Source organism: Bactrocera tryoni, chromosome 5, assembly GCF_016617805.1.
Source record: "Bactrocera tryoni isolate S06 chromosome 5, CSIRO_BtryS06_freeze2, whole genome shotgun sequence".
In the NCBI taxonomy this organism is placed as follows: Eukaryota; Metazoa; Arthropoda; class Insecta; order Diptera; family Tephritidae; genus Bactrocera; species Bactrocera tryoni.
In genome coordinates this window covers 12281725-12302121 of record NC_052503.1, presented here as the reverse complement: position 1 = coordinate 12302121, position 20397 = coordinate 12281725, and the positions used below count along the sequence as shown (strand labels likewise).

Sequence of the window (20397 nt, the reverse complement as noted above, 5' to 3'; positions counted from 1 at the left end):
GATCGATTTTTTAATTATCTTATTAAATTCAACAATACCTCTGAAATATTGTCCTAAATTTTCAAGTTGATCCGAGTAATAGTTTCGGAGATACAGCTAGGCTAAGTGCGCCATCTTTAAACGCGTTTTTCGCGTGTTTTTGAAGTCGGTTGGCAAGATTTCTCAAGAACTACTCAACTGATCTTCATGAAATTTTACACAAGTCTTTGAGATAAAATTCTTAAAGACTTTGAGGAAGGACTTTTATCGATTACAACTATTTGAAAAAAAAAAATGTCGCAAAATTTTTATTTCTTTTTAAAAAGGTCTACCAAAAATTCTTTTTTTTTTTTTTCCTTCGTCCTCGTTTTAAGTTAAGATTTTAACTAAAATACACATTTTTTTCACTTTAGATGATCCTGTCCTGCCAAAGTGGGCGCATTTTTTTCCGAGGCATCACCGGAATTTAAAATAATTGTTTTCCAAAAATTTCAGAATTTCTTGTTAATAGTGCGTGTTTGTATTATTAAAAAATTCTAATAAAATCTCTAATTTTACATATGAAAAATAAAATTGTTGAAAAAATGCTGTTTTTACCCGAGCAAATCTTATTGAATACGAAAACTTCTTTGAGCAGAGAAATTAATGTCAGAGAGAGGTTCAGAAATGAGCAACCCTACTAATAAATAAAACTATGAATAATTTACATAAAATGGTCCAAATAAAGCTTACATGATAGCCATGAACAGCTTAAGTCAACTTAAGTCGCTTAAATACTTGTTTTGCTTACTTTAGAAAGCTTTCATTCAGAGTATTGGAGGATGCTAAGCTAAGAAGGTGTGCAAATTTGTCCACGTCAAAAGTTCACCGAAATTTTATAGATTTGTCTTTCGAGTTTTTTATACCTTGATGATATTACTGTTCAAAGCAGGAAAAAAAATGTTCAGATTGGATCACCCTAGCTTATTTTATATTATAATAAATCTGTATTTCTTGATTTTAACTTTATTAGGATCCAACATACATAAGCAATAGGTACTAATTTTTTCTATCAATTTCCAAATTCGATGCCAACTTCGAAAAACAGAAATATTTCTTTTTTCTTAAGACTCAATCTCTCGAAAAAATATATTGGTTCATTGTCATATTTTTGGATATTTTAGTAAATCTATCCGTATAAACGTGGAAGGCAGCCTTTTAATCTAACGGACTACTTCAGCATATTTCAAGCCGAGTTTTTGCGATTGGGAAAACCGCAGAGCTAGCCTCCAAACCAGCGGCAGGCAACTCCAAACTTAACATACACGTAAGCAGCCAAGCAGCAATCAAGGCTAAAAACTCGTTTCGCATATCGGCCAGAAGTGTTTTGGAATCATGACAGCAGTTGAGCGTGTTGTCGGGAAAAAGCGACTTCATTTAAATTGGGTGCCAGGTCGCAAAAGCATCGAACACAATGATGTTGTGAAAAGATTGGTGTCCTCCGGAAACGTGTCCGACATTGGAAAATCCCTGTGTTGTCTATCAGATCTGGACTGAAGCATTGCAAGTAGGAACAAAACGCGATAAAATGATCTATCAAGGTGCAAAACTGTGAAAGTCGTGTGTTAAGTGACATATCAGATATTCACAAAGCACTTACTGACACTCTACAGAAGGGACTGTGGAAACTTGTATGGGATATTAACTGGTTACAGTCTGGTGGCGGAATGGGCCTGACAGATCGAGAAGACTGTAGAAAATTTTGAGAATAAGGCATCAGAGAAACAATGAATCATCTCTTGTGTACTTGTATCTTATTGGCAAGGTGGCGCTTTCAGCAATCGGTGGTCTCACGGTATTAGACTGCGGAAGATGTATCGTTAGTGAGGCCACATATCCTGTTAAAATTTGCATCAAACGCTGGCATCTCAAAGAATGGATTACGCACACTGCTATCACTATGGAATAAAACTGGTTAAAGCGTGGCTTGCAAGCCTACCAGACCTTTCTAAAATAACCTATGCTAACTTTAGTTAAATTGAAGATTGAGATTCGATGGATTTTCTGTGCCGATTACCAGCTAATTAAAGAAAGCATTGAATAAAAACTTTTAATATTATCTCAGAGATATTACTAGAGAAAACACGAAACGATGATTAGTAATTCGACTGTGAGGCTTTGTAGCTCCTATAAGCTGTAAGTATGTATAGTTCTGATAACCGTCGGTTAGTTAAAGTACAGTAAATAGTTGTGATATTTAGTTAAAAGTAACTGTCGGTTAACAGTTTAAATTTTTGAAAACCTTTTGCTACCCTGAGTAGTGATTTATTTGAAAGATCTTACCACAATCCATCATGATAATTTTTTCCAATAAAAAATATTAAAATCAACTTTAATTTATGCTTAAATTTACTCGATTAAAGGTGAATGCATTGCACAATAATACACCAATTAAATCGCTTAAGGTAACCGAAATTCAAACAAGAAATTAATAATTCGCCTTAAGGTATGGCACACGGGGCATCAATTAAGAAAAGGCTGGCAGCGCACAGGGGAATCGCCATCATCAGTAGCGGCCGCTGCGACAATCGTATCATGCAACTGTAATTACTGTGCGAAAACATATGTACGCCACTGTAAGCTCGTTTGCGCATACGAATTTTACTGTAATCGCAATGCCCAAAATGGATACTTCCTAACGCAACAACCGGGTAGTGTCACTCGTTTGTGTGCGCCGCGCTGCCGTCCCTTTCCACTTGCCATCGCCACCGCCACTGCCACGGCTGCTGCTGCTGCTTGGCTTGTAATCTGTCACCTTGCGGCTGCCTTAAGCAACATGCAGCCTTCCGACTTGCACAGCCGCATAACCGTATAGTAATACAAGCAATTAAAATGCAATTTCATTGTTGAATGACCACGCCATTCATGCAACAACACAACACAATCATATATTTGCAGTCACATGATCACATATGCAGTTATACTTGTATATGCAATATACCGGCATATTGTATGTATTTTGGTTGAATCATTCGCCTGCCTTGCCGCTTTGTTCCCTGTCGCTTGCCACATGCTGTTGCATGCTCTTGCATATTATTATTATGCGAATGCAACGTGATTAATGATCCATTGCTGACCATTTAACTGTGCGACGTCGCATTCAAATTGCATTATTCACTCTGCGCGCTTGTTCACATCAAGCGTTGTATTGTTAAACGATACACATACATATGTATATGTGCATGTACTTATGTGTGTGTGTTGCAGTAGTTCTTACACAATACCTACATTAATATTTCATTTTCCATAAAATTATGTTGCGCAATCCACATGTGAGCGCAGTGATGCTTGCATGCATATACAAGCAATATATACTTGTGTGTTGCAAGTAGGTAATGTTGCAATATTTTGTATTTAACCTCTAAACTTTGCGTTTCTTCAAGTGGGCGAGACTCATGTGCGTGTTTGTCGGTATGTATTTATAAATGCTGCCAACGCAACTGATCGCTTTCCAAGTCTACTTTGAATATCTCAGCTGGGGCTCAAGCCCGATTTCATTGAAAATCACAGTTTGTCATTCATTTGTCATGCAATAAGCCAATCAATTTATTGCAAATGACATGCAAGATATTGCAAGACTTCTGACTTCATGGCTTGTTATTATCGCCGCTAAATGCATTTTAGGAATAATTATGATAAATCTATGAACTTTTGTTAATGAACAAAGAATATAAAAAAAATTAAGTCAAGAAACCTGCTCTCACTCATTTTTGCATTTCTTAAAAATAGACCCGTTAACTCCAGGTTTTGTCAAACTCTAAGACTGCTCAGAAAATTTTAGTTCTATAATGCGTGTACAGGCAGTGCTTAGAGAAGGTCTCGAAGGTTAGGCTAGGTTAGATTAATCTGGTAGGCCAATAAGCCACGCATAGACCACTTTTGGTCCTTTGCGATACCAGATGGAGTTCAGTTGCTAGGTCCAAGCGGAGTAGTCATCCTTTAGAATGCCTGCACTTGATGCGAATTTTAACAGATTCAGCAGATTTACTATCGATACCTCTTCCAGTGTATCATATCGTAGGGACCTCAGATGCTTAGACTTGCCAATGCGGGACAAGTGCACAAGAGATGCTCCATTGTTTCCCTCGCCCCCTGCTCTAGACAATTCCTACAGTCTTCTCGATCTGAAATTTCTTGAAAACTATCAATATATTTTGAAATTATTTCACGGTTTATTAATTGTTCGTTTTTAGGTTGATATAATCCTCCACCAGAGAGAGGTAATTTGAATTGAAGATCCTGATCCATTTTTTACGTGAACATTTTATTCACCAATGAAGATCACTTTCGATTGAATGGGTACGTTGATAAACAAAATTGCAACATTTGTAGTGATGATTATCTACAATCCATATTGTTGAGGCGCCATTGCATCCTCAAGAAATCACTTTCTGATGTGGAATCTTCTCCTTCTATCAATGGGAAATGCTAGATAGAGTCATGATTAACGACTTTTTCCTACATGAATTGGAGGATATTGATTTGGCCGACCTTTGCTTCAAACAAAACGCCACTGTATGGCATAGAACACGAAACAATCAATTTATTGAAGGAGACTTTTGGTGAATGCATTATCACGCGTCATGGGACTGTCGGGTGTCCTCCTAGATGGATTAACACCGCTGGTCTATTTTTTGTTAGACCATGCGAAATCGCTTGTCCACGCAGAAAAGCCCGAGGTGATTGGCGCCTGCGAAGAGAATATTCGGCGAGTTATTAGCTGACACCCGCTTTCATTGTTACAAAATTGGTCTGCAGTCTAACGGCTGGAATTTATGGCTATAACTTGCCAGAAATAATTTTTAAAGGTCATAACATTAAATTATATGCTTTTTATTTCTGCCTGAAAATGAACAACCTTAGTAGTATGTAACTTTTGTAAATCGTTACGAAACTTCAGGAATCATATTTTCAGCCTCCTCTGACTTCGGACAGACAGCTGCTCTTGGTTTCGCTGACGTCGTTGGTAGTTTTATTTTCCTGCTCATAATAGGTGATTGTTTGAGAAATCTTCAGTAATGCTATGGAAAATAAAATTGAAAGAACCCACCAGAAGACACGATAAACACTTCCTGAAACTACGTCCGACTTCCTTTTGTCGTTTACAGGAGATTTTAACGGATTGTTTACCGGAAATATTAACGGAATTTCGGTAGGGAGTTGCTTAAATATTCTTAAAATCGGGTTTGCCTGGACTTGGTTAATTTACTTATATATGGTCTTAAAAAGTATAAATTAAATACCTAATCGATTGGAAGTTAAAAATTAGTAAGTCAAAGCAGTGTTCCACTACTCTGAAGAATGAAAATAGAAGGGAGAACAGATATCGTGGCCAGCGGTGACAATCAAAAGAACTATGTTCAGTTGTAGTTGGTATACTAAGCCATTGCTTCCAAAAGAACTCAGCAGATTGAAGGTTTATGCTGGAAGTAGAAAATTCTCGCATAATTGCAAAAACGTATTCCATTTTAAAGCTAAGAAAGAAAACAAAACAAAAAAACATTTGATTGAAGTTCGTATAATTCTAAGGATTTCGAAAGCGTTACGTTGTGGTCAGGTACCTCAGTCATTTCTTTCAACCAACTTACAATGTAGCCGTTCGTTTTAGAAGACTAACAGACACTAACAGGTGGTAACGGTTGCTCAATGCTATCGCAATAATAACAATCGAGTTTTGGGTTAATCCATTAGTATTATACGGCACCGGTTGTCTTCTTGAAATTTTTAACTGCAAGGAATTTTTTGTTCCTTTGCCGATTTCGTCTGATACCTGCATAACGTATGAAATCACTAAGAGCTGCTTTGTAATTTGTGTGTGGCTTGTACCCAAATATATATGTATGTACCTTTGTAGTATAAATAAAAAGTAATAATATACTAGCTTGCATGTCCACAATCGCGAAAAAAAGAAATTTTTAATTCGTTCGAATTTTTCGAACGGCAAATTAAGACATTTGTTATGATGTCAGTTAATATGGCCGACAGCAAAGCGACGCCCAGTCATTTCGACTCGTTTCGTACTGAGTTCTTTTCGAGCTCGTTATTATTGTTGTTTGCCAAATAAATGAAATCGTAACGAACACTAGGAAGTGAATTTGCAAAAAGAAGAGCTAAAGCGAATTAAAAAACAGCAGGACGTCCTGGTAGGGTAGTGATTTTTAGGCGACAGCTAACATAGCCATATGTTATGCATGTATGGAATTTGTGTGTATGCTGCTTTAGAGGGGTTTTGTATATACATATGCACTAAAGTGTGCCCTGTAGGTAAAAAATTGTCGTTTTTCGAATTTGATTTGTATAAGTATAGAGTTTTTCAATAGGGCACTACCTTTCTTTTCACAATTCTCTTCAGTAAGGTTTGCCATTTTATCATGAAAAGATATACGATCCACCAACGAGTCGAAATCATTGAAATTTATTACTGAAATTCGGAGTCAGTGGCCTCAACTTTAAGAGCTGCTTATATTGACAATGAAGAAGAAAGAGTAAACAGTGTTGAGATTTGAAGCAATGATTAGGTTTCATGTAAATCAGGACGTAAAGTCGGACACTGTATAATGTAGATAAGAATATGTGAATGTTTAGGATGACGAACTAAGTCGATTAAGTCATATTCGTCCGTCTGTATATACTCCAACTAGTCCCTCAGTTTTCAAGAAATCGATTTGAAACTTCACGTACGTCCTTCCCACTCTGAAAAATTACTCATTTCTTGGAACCGTTGATATCGGATCACTATGGGATATAGCTGTCTTACAAACTGCCCATCAAAATTAAGTCATTGTATAGGAAAGTTTTTTACATGTTAAAATATCTTTACGAAATTCAGCACATGTGATTATCTTAGATAACGCTTTAATCTCCGAATAAATATTTCAGATCGGAGTACTACAGGGGATAGCTGCCATGCAAACTGATCGCTTAAAATGAAGCTCTTGTATGGAAAACTCTTTCATTTGACAAGACATCTTTACACAATTTTGCGTGGATTATTAACTAATACAAGGGTATAATATCCGAAGATATTGTTCAGATCAGACCACTATAACACATAGCTGCCATACAAACTGATCGTTCAAAATGAAGTCCTTGTATGGAAAACTTTTTTGTTTGACAAGGTATTTTCACAAACTTTGGCATATATTATTGTGAAAGATAACACTATAATCATCGTTCAGATTGGATCTCTATAACACATAGCTGCCATACAAATGGACGATTTAACTTTAGATTAAGATCATTTTATAAGAAACTCCTATGTGAAGGGTATTATAGTTTATATTTCGTATTTTTCGCTTCATAATTTATATTTTATACTTTTTATTTTACATTTCATATTTTTAAATTTAATAAAATTTTCAAAAAGTTTAACATTTCATATTTTTAAATTTAATAAAATGTTCAAAACGCATTGGTGACTCGGTTTTATGCATACATATGTATATACATACCTATCTCCCATTGATATCGAAAATCGACAAAAAACTGCTGACTTTACACCTTTGCTATGCAACATTAATTGAGCAATTAACTTTTGACTAAGTTATTTTCCTACAGGGCAACACATACATACACACGCCGCATGTGTGGATATGCAACAACTCAGTGAGGTGGTGTTAAAAACTGTGTTTGTCGCCTTGTCTGTAAGCGCAATTTGCAAATTGGTTGACACCATTCCAACGTCAAATACTAAATTTGTGGCATGCCAGTGCCCAGTTCGACGCTAATACTCAAACACACACATACATACATTAGTACATGCAAATACACACGCCGGCATACGTGATAACAAAAGCGACTAACCAAGCAAATCGACATTTCGCATAACAATGAATGCCATAAACAGATTAACGATAACGACACACGACGACAGTAGTGTGGCTGCAGCGGCAGTGGTGTGGCCACCACCAGAGTGGCACCACTCGTCCAACACACAACACAACAGCCTGGGCGCCAAGCGAATTCATTTGAATTCGTCATTAGGAATCAAATATGAAAACGACTATGAAAAATATTCTCTGACACGCACTCGATGGCGGAAGAGTTAAGTGGACTCGCTGTATGTGTGTGCATAGGCGTGTGTGTGGCTGTGCGAGTAGCGAAATTTGTAAACACATAATGACTCAATTTAGCCGCGCTATCCCATGTGACGTGCAACTCGAGCAAACGACGACAACAACCAACAACCATTAAGCAGCAACAAACAGCATGCAATCAGGCGAGTGACGAGCCAAGGGATAAGGTGAACGAAGTGCGACAACTGTGCTGGTCATTAAGTGGCATTTACGTGGAATTGTTGACTGTCCGCATGTGTGAGTGTATGCGCGTACGTGTGTGTGTCGATGGCGGCGCTGAGCAGCAGACAAGGCGTAGCTGGACGGATTTCCATGTAATCAGTTTGTGTGTGATTAACACGTACGTGCCACACACACACACATATGCATATTTGCGCTAATGCGCCCGCCGACATCACGAGTGAGCGCATTTAAAATTAATATTATTTGTGTGTGTGTGGTGGCAGTGCGGGGTGGCGGTGTGTCGGCGCTTTTTATAGGGTTGTTAGTGGCCGGCTTATGAATCGTTGTGCGCTTGCGTGTGTGTGTTCACTCTTTATTGCAATGAATGGCCAAATCACATTTTTTTGCACTTCAGCAAATGAGTGCGAATCCATGTCGCGGATTACTTTGTTAAAGCGTTTGCTTTCGCTAGAATTGCAGCTGCTAACCGAAACTCCGCCGAGTCATTATGGTGCAAAAGGTGCGAGATTAATATATTGCTGGCCGACTATTAGTGCTTCGTGTGTTATTAGCTTAAATTTAGGGTCTGGGCTAACGAATAGGTTTCATAAAGTAAAGCGTACAGTTGTGCTGCTATTAGCCGCAACTGGCAAAACCTTTTTGTGGCGGTTCTCGGATATTTTTCGGAATTAGTTTGGCAAAGCTGACAGAAGTTGCAAAAAACCGTTTATAAATGTAGGCAGGATGCGGATTAATACATAAGCTTTTAATTGCTTTCTGTGAATTGCGCTAGAAATTATCCTTAGGAAATGAAGAAGAAGATGCCACTTGTCTTTTATCTATTTTGTGGTCAGACGACTTATAATAAATCCATGATTCTTATCAAAAAAATATATATAATTATAACCTGAAAGGGTATATTATAATTGCAGGATGTTTGTTACACCCAGAAGGAAACGTCGGATACCCTATAAAATACTATACTTATATATTTAACTGAACAGCGTGACGAACTGAATCGAACCACGAACTACTCACTTAGTTTTTGAGTTATCGCTATGATATTTTGCACACGTTCTTTCCTCACTAAGATGCTACTCATTTGTCGTAATCATCGGTATTGGACCCTATAACATATAGCTGCTATATAAACTGATAGAACTCAAGTCTTTGCAAATAAAACTTGTTTAGTTGACAAAATATTTTCACAAAATTTGGCTCAGATTATTTTCCAAGATAACACTGCCACAGTAGAAAGAATTGTTTTGAAAAACTCTGTTAGGAAGCAAACGAAGATCTCTGGGTAACATCACACAAAATTTGTAAAATTCAAAAATAAGTCACAACAACCCAAAAACCGTTTTTTATGAGGAATGCCGTCGAAACTTTGTTTCTAAAACACCTTATTCATTTTGCTATGCCACGAACCGAAGTCGTAGAGCCAACACTGCTAATTAGTGAAGAAGAAATATTAGCCATAAATTAAAAGTAGCAAACCGCCTGGATTGGATGACATACCAAACAGAGCCTTAAAGGAAGCTCCTAATCATATCGACCTTTGCGCATGTTTGAAACAATTGTACGAAAATAGCTATTGTATGATGAGATGTTAAGGAGGCACCAACCGAAAGCCGTTAAGTTAATTGCATACGCAGACGACCTTATTGTGGTAGCAGTGGCTAAACACCTAGATGACCTCCGGAGCAAATGCATAAACGGTCTGCGCCAATGATAATATATAGGAAATAGGAGCCAAAAGAGAAGAGAAAAGCTATGACAGCAGCGGTAGCAACCCTCACTCAAAGGACAGATGATATCATGACACATCACGTAACCCAAATACTAAGCGGACATGGGTGCTTTAGAAGCTATGTACCTGTATAGATTCCAGTACGGCATTAGTCAGAACTGTCTAACGTGTCCAGAGTGCTTTTAAGACTCTAAGTATGCATTCTTTTATTTTTTTATCGCTTTTTAAGCAAAAGGGAAAAACTTAAAACTACACTCGGTGGTAGTTTTACGGTTCTCTAATGTTTTAAGCTTACACTTTTTTAGGGAGATTAGAGAACGTTGGAAAGTTTTCGAAAAAATTACACCCTACACAGGTACTTGAAGCAGAACGACCTCTAATAATCACATTCTAAAATGTATTGACGTAATTTAAGATCTAACAGGATATATTACGAGCCAAATGTCTCATAAACCGGAAAAAGACATAATTAAAACTATCCTTAAACGAGGAATAAAAAACTTCCAGCTTCGTTAAGACGGAGTAAACTATATACAAGTATATTTCGGATTGTTGCAGCAGCTTATGCTGCCTTACCAAAGAAGGTTTGAAATCGTTCGCATTCCTCTTCATATGTATGTAAAGCCTTATTTTCTTTTAATATAACTTCATTAAAAATCAAATTGCACAGACCTGTCGTTAGATCACATCGATAACAAGTCTAATTCTTTGTCCTCATACAACCATTTAACAAAAACTGCCAAATTTCATAATTCCTTTTGGTAAATATACAAGTATGTACATATTCTACGCGAGCTGATATTTTATAAGAACTAAAAAAAGAATGATCAACGGATCGCTCATGCAACAAGTGGCAAGCAAAGCAATCGCAATCAAGTTACTTCCCAGCAACAAACACAGCGCTCAGAGTACATCGTTGAGTAAGTAAGCGCTTGTGCGCAGATCTAAAAATTTGATAAATCGCTAGACGCGATCGAAGCGATAAATTATTACGCCATCGATTGTTATGGCAGTGGAAGTCGGCGCAACGCGCAACAAGTGGGCAGATTAAGACGGCTAAAGGGTAGGAAGGAAGCGAATAAAAAATTCGACGTTTTTAATTGAAAAGTGAAGAGCAAAAATAAATGCGCGCAATGAGAAAGATGAGATAACCGTCGATCGAATAGTTAGCGGACAAAAAAGAGGTAGGCCTATCTGATAGCCGCTACACGAAAGCGAAGCTAGCGCCAATGTGCCGCTCGCATAAATCCTCATTTCACAATAAATTGCTGTTGAGACAGCAAAAATGCGAAACCCACCCAACGCCAGTAGTGTGGACACAGCCCACTTTTGCCTAGCAAACGGCTATTGCTATTGTTATAGTTATGCTATACTTTTAACATTTATAGATAGATGTATATATGCGGTTAGTTAGCTTTTGCGCTGATTACTCACCAATCGATCCATCTAGCGAGTAGGCATTGCGCTGCCATGCCCACGTACATAAATCACAGGTGGTAAGTCCGTCCGCGGCGACGCCGTCATCCAGAAATGGTGGGCGTGGTGGTGGCGGTACAAAACGCCCATTCCACAAACCATTCTCGCTGCTATCGAACGCGAGCGGCGAGTCGAAAGTGTCCTCTTCGATGGCATTCGACCACCAGTCTGCATCGTCTTCGGGCAGGTAATTATTATGCGCCGCATCTGCGGCACCTAGTGGACTGAAGCTGCTGCTGACGCCGCCACCGCCACCGCCACCGCCACTGTCCGCATCCAACGTCGCTGTGGCCGCGAAGTTATTGGTGTTGGTCGAGTCGTACGGCGATTGCAGCTGATTGCCGAAAGCGGGCGCTGGTGTGGCGGTGCCGTCGTGGTGGTTGAGGTGCGTGTGATGATGCGCATTTTGCGCGTTGTTGCCGCCATCGCCACCGCCGCTGTTGCCGGATAGCGAGTCTAGACGCGAGTTCGGGAACACTGTGCGCACAGTGGTGGTGGCACCGAGAAAGATATCCGCTCCAATTGGACCGGGCAGGCGGGGAAACATTTTCCGTACTGAGCTGAGTGGTGACAGCTGTTGCCAAGCGGATTACTTTGGCAGTAGCTGTCACTGGTTGACGCTTGGCAGTTGGCGGCTATGAAGTCGCTTCACTTGTTTTTTTTTTTATTGGTTTAGTCTATGATTAAGTGCCGCAGCTGTTGCCTTTGGGATCTGCAAGAGAGAAAGAAGTGTGGCTTGTTTGAGTTGAGAAGATTAGTGGCAAGGATTTGGTTATTTGTAAAATGTGTATATATTCGGTATGTGTATATGTTCGGTATGGCACTTTGGGCTTAATCAATGCAGTTGAGACAGATTTGATGATTTGTATATTGGGAGTATTATGCAGAGTTACACGTCAGCTTGATTTGCCTAAAAAGTGGTGAGAAAATTTTCAAGATTAGAAATCTGTCCGTTAGATTATTCTGTCTGAGTCTCAGGGTTAGTCTTCATGTATTAATAAATCAATATTGACTTATTAGAATAGTTGGAATCCCTTTATGTTGCTCATAAGCTCATATAAGCCAAGCAATAGCCACGCTCAAAATTTACAATTCATCTTTACAAATGTCTTTAATCAAGGCAAGCTCTTAAATTCAGAAATAGATATAGATGGTGCTGCACATTTTACAGAGTTGCTTTGATACTTTTGGGGATAGAATTCCTTTACGTTGTTTAACAGCAAAATGAAAAATTACGTTCAATATATTTAAAAGAAGAAATTATAAATTTACTCCATAGTGAGGTCTTCCTCATATTGTAGACGACGTACCGCCACCAAAAGAAGATAAGTGTTTTGAGTAAAAGTATATACCTACTTCGAAATCTCAGAGTGAGTTCTGAAATTGTCCAGAACTCCAACGTAAGCCAATATTCCTTCTCCAACTTCACATCAAAGATGGTTTACTGGTCCAACTTCTGACTTCAGCGACAAACCTCAGGTGAACTGTAGTACCTATGTCTTTGATACAGTCCTCAATGTGCTTTAAGTGCTCGATACCGTAACCAGTTTAAGTTTAAATATTTGTGGTCTTGAATAACAACTACCATTCCTGCTATCCGCACCTCACGTTCCACCACTTCCCGTGGCACGTACAACAAATTTCGTGCAACTTTTTCACTTTTTACACCAATCTCCAGCAACGAGCGCTTTGCTTTCGTTCTGCGTTCAATGGCGTTAATAGGCGCGAAACACCATAAGCTTTCTTGCCGCAAATAGTGCGAGTGCCTCCGACTCGCTCGCTAGCGGTAGTTAGCCTGGTTACCTGTAGAGTGGCCGCTACGAGTGCGCACAATATGATTATATCAAGCAGCGGTTCATAATTGTGCGAATCATTGCGGCGTTTGCGGTTGGATCGAAGCGTAAAAATTCGATTTTCTCAATTCATAATTTCTACTGGTGCTCTGCTTTTGTGGTTGCCACAGTGACTTGTTGCTGTTGGTGTACTCACTCCATCAGCGTTCGAGCACATAGCACTTCACTGTTTTATGACCAGAACGAATCGGTTTTTATTTGCAGCCAATATTCGTATCGCAGCCGCAAAATATTGCTACGCTGGCGCATTTCTTATGCCTCTATTGCCTCGCATTGTTGTTGTTGTTGTTCGATGCTTGTTGCGCACATTTCCTGATTTATAATTTTTTAAGACGAATCAATCACAATGATTATGATAAATGATTATGGCATTGTTGTTGTGCGCATGCGGTTATTTAGTTTGTTGTTGAATTTTCTTTTACACTTTATTGTTATTGTCTGTTGGGCGTTACACTTGCGGTTGCTTGTGCGTTCGTTTGCGCTGGCTAATGATCCAAAGCGAATATGTGTGTGTATGTAAATATGTATGTAAAGCTTTTGCGGGGTTTAATGGCGCGAAAGCGTTCACTTTCACATAAAATTTGTAAGCATTTATTTGAATATTTCTCATAATTTCGTAATATGCGTTTTTTTGGTGAGTTTTTGTTTTCATGAAGATATCAATGGCTTTTGTGCGCCGCGTGTAATTTCGTTTGATTGCAATCGATTTGTGGTGTAATCAGTAATTGATCCAATAAACCAGCTTTGTGTGTGACCTCAATTGAAATAAAAAGTTGGCAAGAAAAAAAATTTGTTATGATCTCATTTCGGTTTGGTTAGAGTGTGCTAAGGATACTTTTTAGGTGTCTTTTGTCAAACCCATAACAGTATCTGCATGGTGTGAGTGAACATTTTGTTGTTGGATATAAGAGTTACTTTGTGGTCTAGTAATGTTATAGAATCTGTACTACATTACAAAATAATTTGCTTATACACGGGTTCTTAAGAGTAACCTCCTTTCTCAAAATCGGTAAGGTTATTAAAATTAAGCCTCCATGACGAAACCGCTCGACTTCGTTAGAATGTTACATAACTGCTTCTCTGGCTGGGTTTCAGCAACTAAATTATATGAAGTTACAATGTACCAAATATATAGACCTAGAAGTTTAAGATAAAATCTATTGTGTCGTGACAAAGAGTAAAAATAATTAATATTTTTGAGACGCTATCATGGGAGAACATAACTTCGGTTCAGATCATTATGTAGGTTACACGGCTTTTAGTAACACAAAGAAAGTTCCTCATAGAAAAGCTAAAATCCAAACAGGGTTACCATTTTTGTAAGTGAGGTTACCAAAAGTAAATCATTTAATACTAGAAAATTCAAGCCAAATTGGTAAGGGGGATTTCTGATCACGCCCTTAGGCCTTTAGGAGTATCATTGTGAAATCCTATCACTCTAACGGGGTTTTCAATAGGGACGCTACAAAACTTGGCGGTCAGCAAACGACGCCATATAATTTGAATTCACAAGCACAGTACAAAATTTTCTCGTGCTAGTGAGACAAAGAAGCTCCCCTTAGTGTCGGGAATATTGCTGCCGCTAGCGCATCAATTGAGGAAGACCCAAATCATTCTCTCATTCGTCGTTCTCAAGCCGCTTGACCACCAGAATCGTCTTAAGTTTGTGAATTGAGCAACAACATGAAAATGATCCGGATTTTCATCGAAAATCATCTTCAGCAATGAGGCTCATTTATGGTCAGGCAGTAATCCACATGTACTTCATGAGTCAACATTGCATCCGCATTTGGTGCGGCTTATGAACCAGCAGCGTCATTGGGCCGTACTTCTTCCGATGATCAAGATCCGTTACTGTGAAATAGAATCGCTACCGCTCAATGATATCCGAATATCATTGACTCGAAATTGGATGATACGAACTTGGACAATATGTGGTTTCAACAGGCGCCACAAGCCACACAACGAACATCACAATCAATTTATGGAAAACCAAGTTTGGTGAACGTGTTATCTCACGAAATGGCTCAGTCAATTGGACTCATGGACTATTTCCTATGGACCTACGTCACGTTTATGGTCTATGCCAACAAGCCAGCGACGTGTGATGAACTTCGAATATATCGAATATGAAATTGCAGCAGTATCGGCCGACTAATGCTTGAAAACCGTCGAAAACTGGATTCAGCGTCTGGACTTCTACAGGTGTTCCCGTGGTGGCCATGGAAGAGAAAGTGAGTTTCATTTATAATGACAGCGATTGTGCTCTCACAGAAATAAAGAATTTCATGGATATCCCAAACCGTTTTTATTTTGCTTAAAAAAAACTTTTGTAGCGCTCTTATGAAACCTGTTATTATAGTTTCTTTGAACCACCCTGTCTTACGTCATAAATTTCTATAGTTTACATGTTTATTCTTTAATGGCTGTGATCTCCGCTTGAAAGACACTGTAGTAATCTGGTAGTCGAAAGGCGATTCTGGTGCATAATTTTGTTGAAAATACACAACCTCAAATTCGACTGTCCTATTTGGACCCATCTGTGTAGATAATTAATTCTCTGTCTTTGACCACTTCATCCCTAAACCACTCCTTTTTGGAAGAGAAGGCAATATAGGGGACCGCATTTAAGAATACTTCTAAAGGAAGGAAGGTTAAGAAATTCTGTGGTATTGGGTACAGACGTTAACTTGCTAATTATACGAGTATTAGAAGCCTCTTTTTATATATTTTTTATAGGGAGGATTTGTTCAGTTTGAGAATTTACATGCTTTCAATATACCCAAATGATGTTGTTTTGTTTCTTATCTTGGAGTTTTGGGCACAGGACAACAAATGGCTAGCGTTCATAGCTGTCCAGGTAACATCCTTCGTTATCTTTGGTGCAAGAATTAGTCTGTCTTTCTATTTAACTTAAACTAACTTTAAAGGCTACAGTCAGCAAATTACAGAGTCTTTACTTTATTGGAATGCCAAAATGTGTTCTAAATAGGTCACATTTAGGTTGAAAGTATTGCCGACTTTACTTAGAAGAGTACATGATTCAATAAAATTTATTAATAATAATATTTATAAGAAAAGTTTTCAGTTTCACATGCACAAACCCAAAGAAAATTTTTTATTCGCATACTTTTTACAAAGCTCCTAAAAATGAGTTCATTCAAAAATATAAATAAATTTGCTGGCTCATATTTGCTGCCATAGTTGCTGCCACAGCCGCGGCAATCACTGGCCAAAATCTTGTTAACAAGCTTCATTAACGTCATTTTTATATAACCTGTTGATATATGGTCGCTTAAGCGCGCCAACTGACGGATCAGCCTGCCAGCCAGTCGACCCGCTAGCCACGCATGCAAATGCAGCAACCACAAACGTGGTAGGTGTCTGTGTGTTGCACGTTGCTGATTGTCGGCTTAAAAATTGACTAGCGCTCAAATACATGCTGTTAGTTTTATTGTTGTTATTAATACAAGTACACGTACAAGCTGATGGCAACTGTTTTGCATTCACCACTCGTACACGTTGTGGCAGCGGCAATTTTTCGGTGCGGCCGCCACGCGGCTTGTTGCTCTTAATGCTTGCTGATTATTTCGTTCATAAAATTGCCGCTTGCAGGAATTGTTTTATATTTTAGTCAAAATACATGTTTTTTTTGGACGAAGTCTTAATTAAAATTGGCATTTCGGTGGCGTTGATGTTTACGTTGACGTTGGCGTTGACTGTTGACTGTTGCTGCCGTAATGACGGTAATATTGTTATGGTGTACCTGTTATTGCCGGCATTTAATCGCTACACAAGAAACTAGGCGTGTGACTGATAAAAGACAACATCAACATCAGCATCTGCGTCCGCATCTGTGTATTTAAGTGTGTGTGTATGCTGCTTGTACACGCCCACGTCTGTTGATTAAGCGGCGTAACGTTTTGACTGCTTGTTGTCGGCTTTTTAGTGGCGGGTTCGCCTATTGGACTTTCTTGGTTTGGTAATATAATTTTTAAAAAGCTGCAATTTTGCTTCAAATGATCGCTTAAGCTTCCAATTTAGAGCTGGTCGTAAACATAGTATAGACTTCTTTATGCATATTGAAACTATTCAGTTGACTAGTTTACAACGTGGCTTAATGTTTCCTTATTTTTTTTAATTATAACATCATTCAACTTAGTCGTGTGACTTTTGAGGAAGCAGAGATTTAAGTGGTTTGATTATCAGTGACTGTGGTCCATAGGACCGGCTAAGAGTCAGGTCATATTTTCGGCTAAATAAGGTTTTCCACGGAAAGCTTATCAGAATTTTGAAAAACACATGCATAATGGAAATTCTGGCGACCGATAAATGTCACTTGAAACCATTTTGCATCGATATCGTTCTTTTAGGGCCACACAGGATACTGGTCAAAATTATTTTGTATCAAATATAATAAAAGCCGTAGCAGAAACGGTTTTACAGACCCAAGAAGCCAGTTGGATGTGACTTTTACAGCATTTCAAACTAGTCTGGGTTGCCAGGTAGCGCAAAAAAAAAAAAAAATCCGGCAATACCATCTGATCAAATCTTACTCGGACTGATCTCGATTGGCTTTTGGAATCATTGAAAATGTTGCAGAAGTGCTTATACTTGCTTACTGCGAGGCACGCTCTTTAAAAGACGATAGCAAGTAAAAAGCTAAATAAAAAGTGTTTTAGAATCGACATGCATGGCATTTGAAAGATAACAGAGGAACTCAACATCTCTTATGGATTGCTTCAACACATTTTGATTCATGTTTTGGGTATGAAGTGTGTCTATGCTAGACTAGTATCAAAAAACATGAATATTTTGCAAAAACCATGTCGAGGTCGCAAAAGATATGATTAAATACGTTGTTGTTGTCGTTGTAGCGGCAGAATTCTGCCGAGTTGACAGTCCTTGGCCGGATAAAAATCCGGGTCCGTTCCTGTTACGTACACCCGACTGTCGTGGGAACGGAACGGGATTGAACACGTAGATCAGGACCCCACATTTTTCAAATGTATTATTACTGACGCGACGTGGGCTTATTAATATGACATCGAAACTGTCCAATGAACCAGCGAATTATGCTCCTAAAATGAACAGAAACCGAAAAATCCAAAATTCGGTGAAGGCATTGAAAACTACGAGGCTTAGCTTACTTGTATTGGCTCAGAAGGGGTCTATTTTGAAGACAATACAAAAGCTTGCTATTATAATTCCCGAAAATGTTGTTTATTTTGTCAGTACGAGTCATAATCAGATGGTGTATAGAACCAGTTATTCACTGGAATGACTATAAGGTTATTGATTTTGGTTAGATTTGGATTTGAACTCCATGCATTGCATGTATTTTCGCGGAGTCTCATTCCCCGACAGCATAATTATAATGCCCTTTCCGTCAATCCAGAGACAAGCACACATTTTTTTTATATTGTTGCATGTGATAAAGAGATTTCGATAAATCTTACGTTGATATTTCTGGTAGCAGTACCAGATAGTTAGCGAATTAGAAAGAGTTTGTTAAATTCATTAGGTATTTGTACTCTTAATTGGAATTACCCTCTTAAACGCCTCTCTTGGTAGACAAATGTTACCAAAGTGAGACCTGTTAGGACTATTTTCTCAATCTCTGGTTAACAGCTATCTGTCAGTTAAGTTTAGGTTAAAAAAATGGTCTTTATCTAATGAAAGAGTCTTGGTTAAGTTAACCATAACTTAAGAGACAGATGGCAGCTAACCAGATAGAAAACGGCCCTGAGGGTTTATCTCCTTATGTGCTGAAGCGAGGATACAAGAGTGGGAGTTTGGTATGGTCAATTAATATCGCAAGGTAAGGAATGATGAATTCCACAAACTTGGCCAGCTATTAAGCTTACTCTTTGAGGCATAAATGCTTGTAATTTTATCAGTTCTGACTGATCCAAAAGCTTGATGAGAACTGATTTAGAACATACATAAACACTTGTCATATGTACATATATGAGACTTATTGTAAGAAATCAAATTCACCAATTGAAAAATGAACATTCATAATTCCAAAAATCTTGTTAGATCCTCGAATATTCAACTTCTGTGCTATATAAATATGTATTTTTTCATATATTCTAAAATTACGCTTATACGAGTACCAAATTGTGAGTAATAATCGCAGTATCACTGCAAGATTTTTTATAAAGAGTGAAATTCCGCGTATTTGATGAAGGCATATTTGCTTATCTTGTATTTATTTCGCACACACCAGCCCTTTTCACCAATAACGAGCGATTTAGTCTTAACCGCAGTCGATTGAAGGTATTATTTCATGCGATTTTTTATGTGATTGTTTTTTTATCCGGCAGTGATCGTGATCACGTCTTCATCATAAGTGGTTAAGTTGGCGTTGGTTTTCAATTTCATTTTCTTATCCAAGTGGGCACCGGGATTTATAGCCATATGTACCATATGCAAGTATATACAATGTAAATATATTGGTACCGCTGATCTGTTGGCCTCCGCCACACAGTGTTGCCAATAAAAGCTCAGCGTTGATTGTGTCAGAATGTGTCAGAAATGCAGACAAAGCTGCTTACAATCGCAGGCCGACACACATTCAAACATCCTGGGATTAATATACATACGTTGTTATGTGCAACGTTGTATCATCGTTTTGGCATTACTTATCTCGGCCAACGACGAACGTGAGCACTTTGTGGCGGAAGGAGGGAGCCGGCGAGCGCCGCGTTGCATTGCCGCGCTGATGGTGGCAATTCGATGCTATTTGGTCGCTTTTGTTGCGCTCGATGTTGGCCGCGTGTTGTTGCTGCTGCTGTTGTTGTGGCCGCAACGAATTGTGCGCGACCAATTGCTGCGCATCCTTTGCGGCACAACAACAAAATGCCAGAGCAAAAAGAAACAATACTTTTTCACAGAAAATTGCTCATTTTGCTGGCTGATTGTCTTTTGCACTTTTATTGCTGCCTCCAAAGCAGCCACATAACTACATACGCGCGCCGGTGGCACGGCTAGCTGGTTGGCGGGCTGGCTGTTGCAGCTCGCACTGTCAGCTTCGCGTCAGCTGAGCGCCTTGTGGTTA

The 20397-nt window shown here is 38.7% G+C and overlaps 1 protein-coding gene across 2 annotated transcripts in view; it reads right to left on the bottom strand.

Annotated features, from left to right (window-relative positions):
- LOC120778986 overlaps positions 1-20397 on the bottom strand; it is a 255094-nt gene that overhangs the window by 123513 nt on the left and 111184 nt on the right. For both annotated transcript variants that reach the window (XM_040111084.1, XM_040111085.1), the window contains exon 2: positions 11440-12193. In XM_040111084.1, the coding sequence (XP_039967018.1) occupies positions 11440-12028 (589 nt within the window). In that variant the 5' untranslated portion in view covers positions 12029-12193. The remainder of the gene's footprint in view (positions 1-11439; positions 12194-20397) is intronic.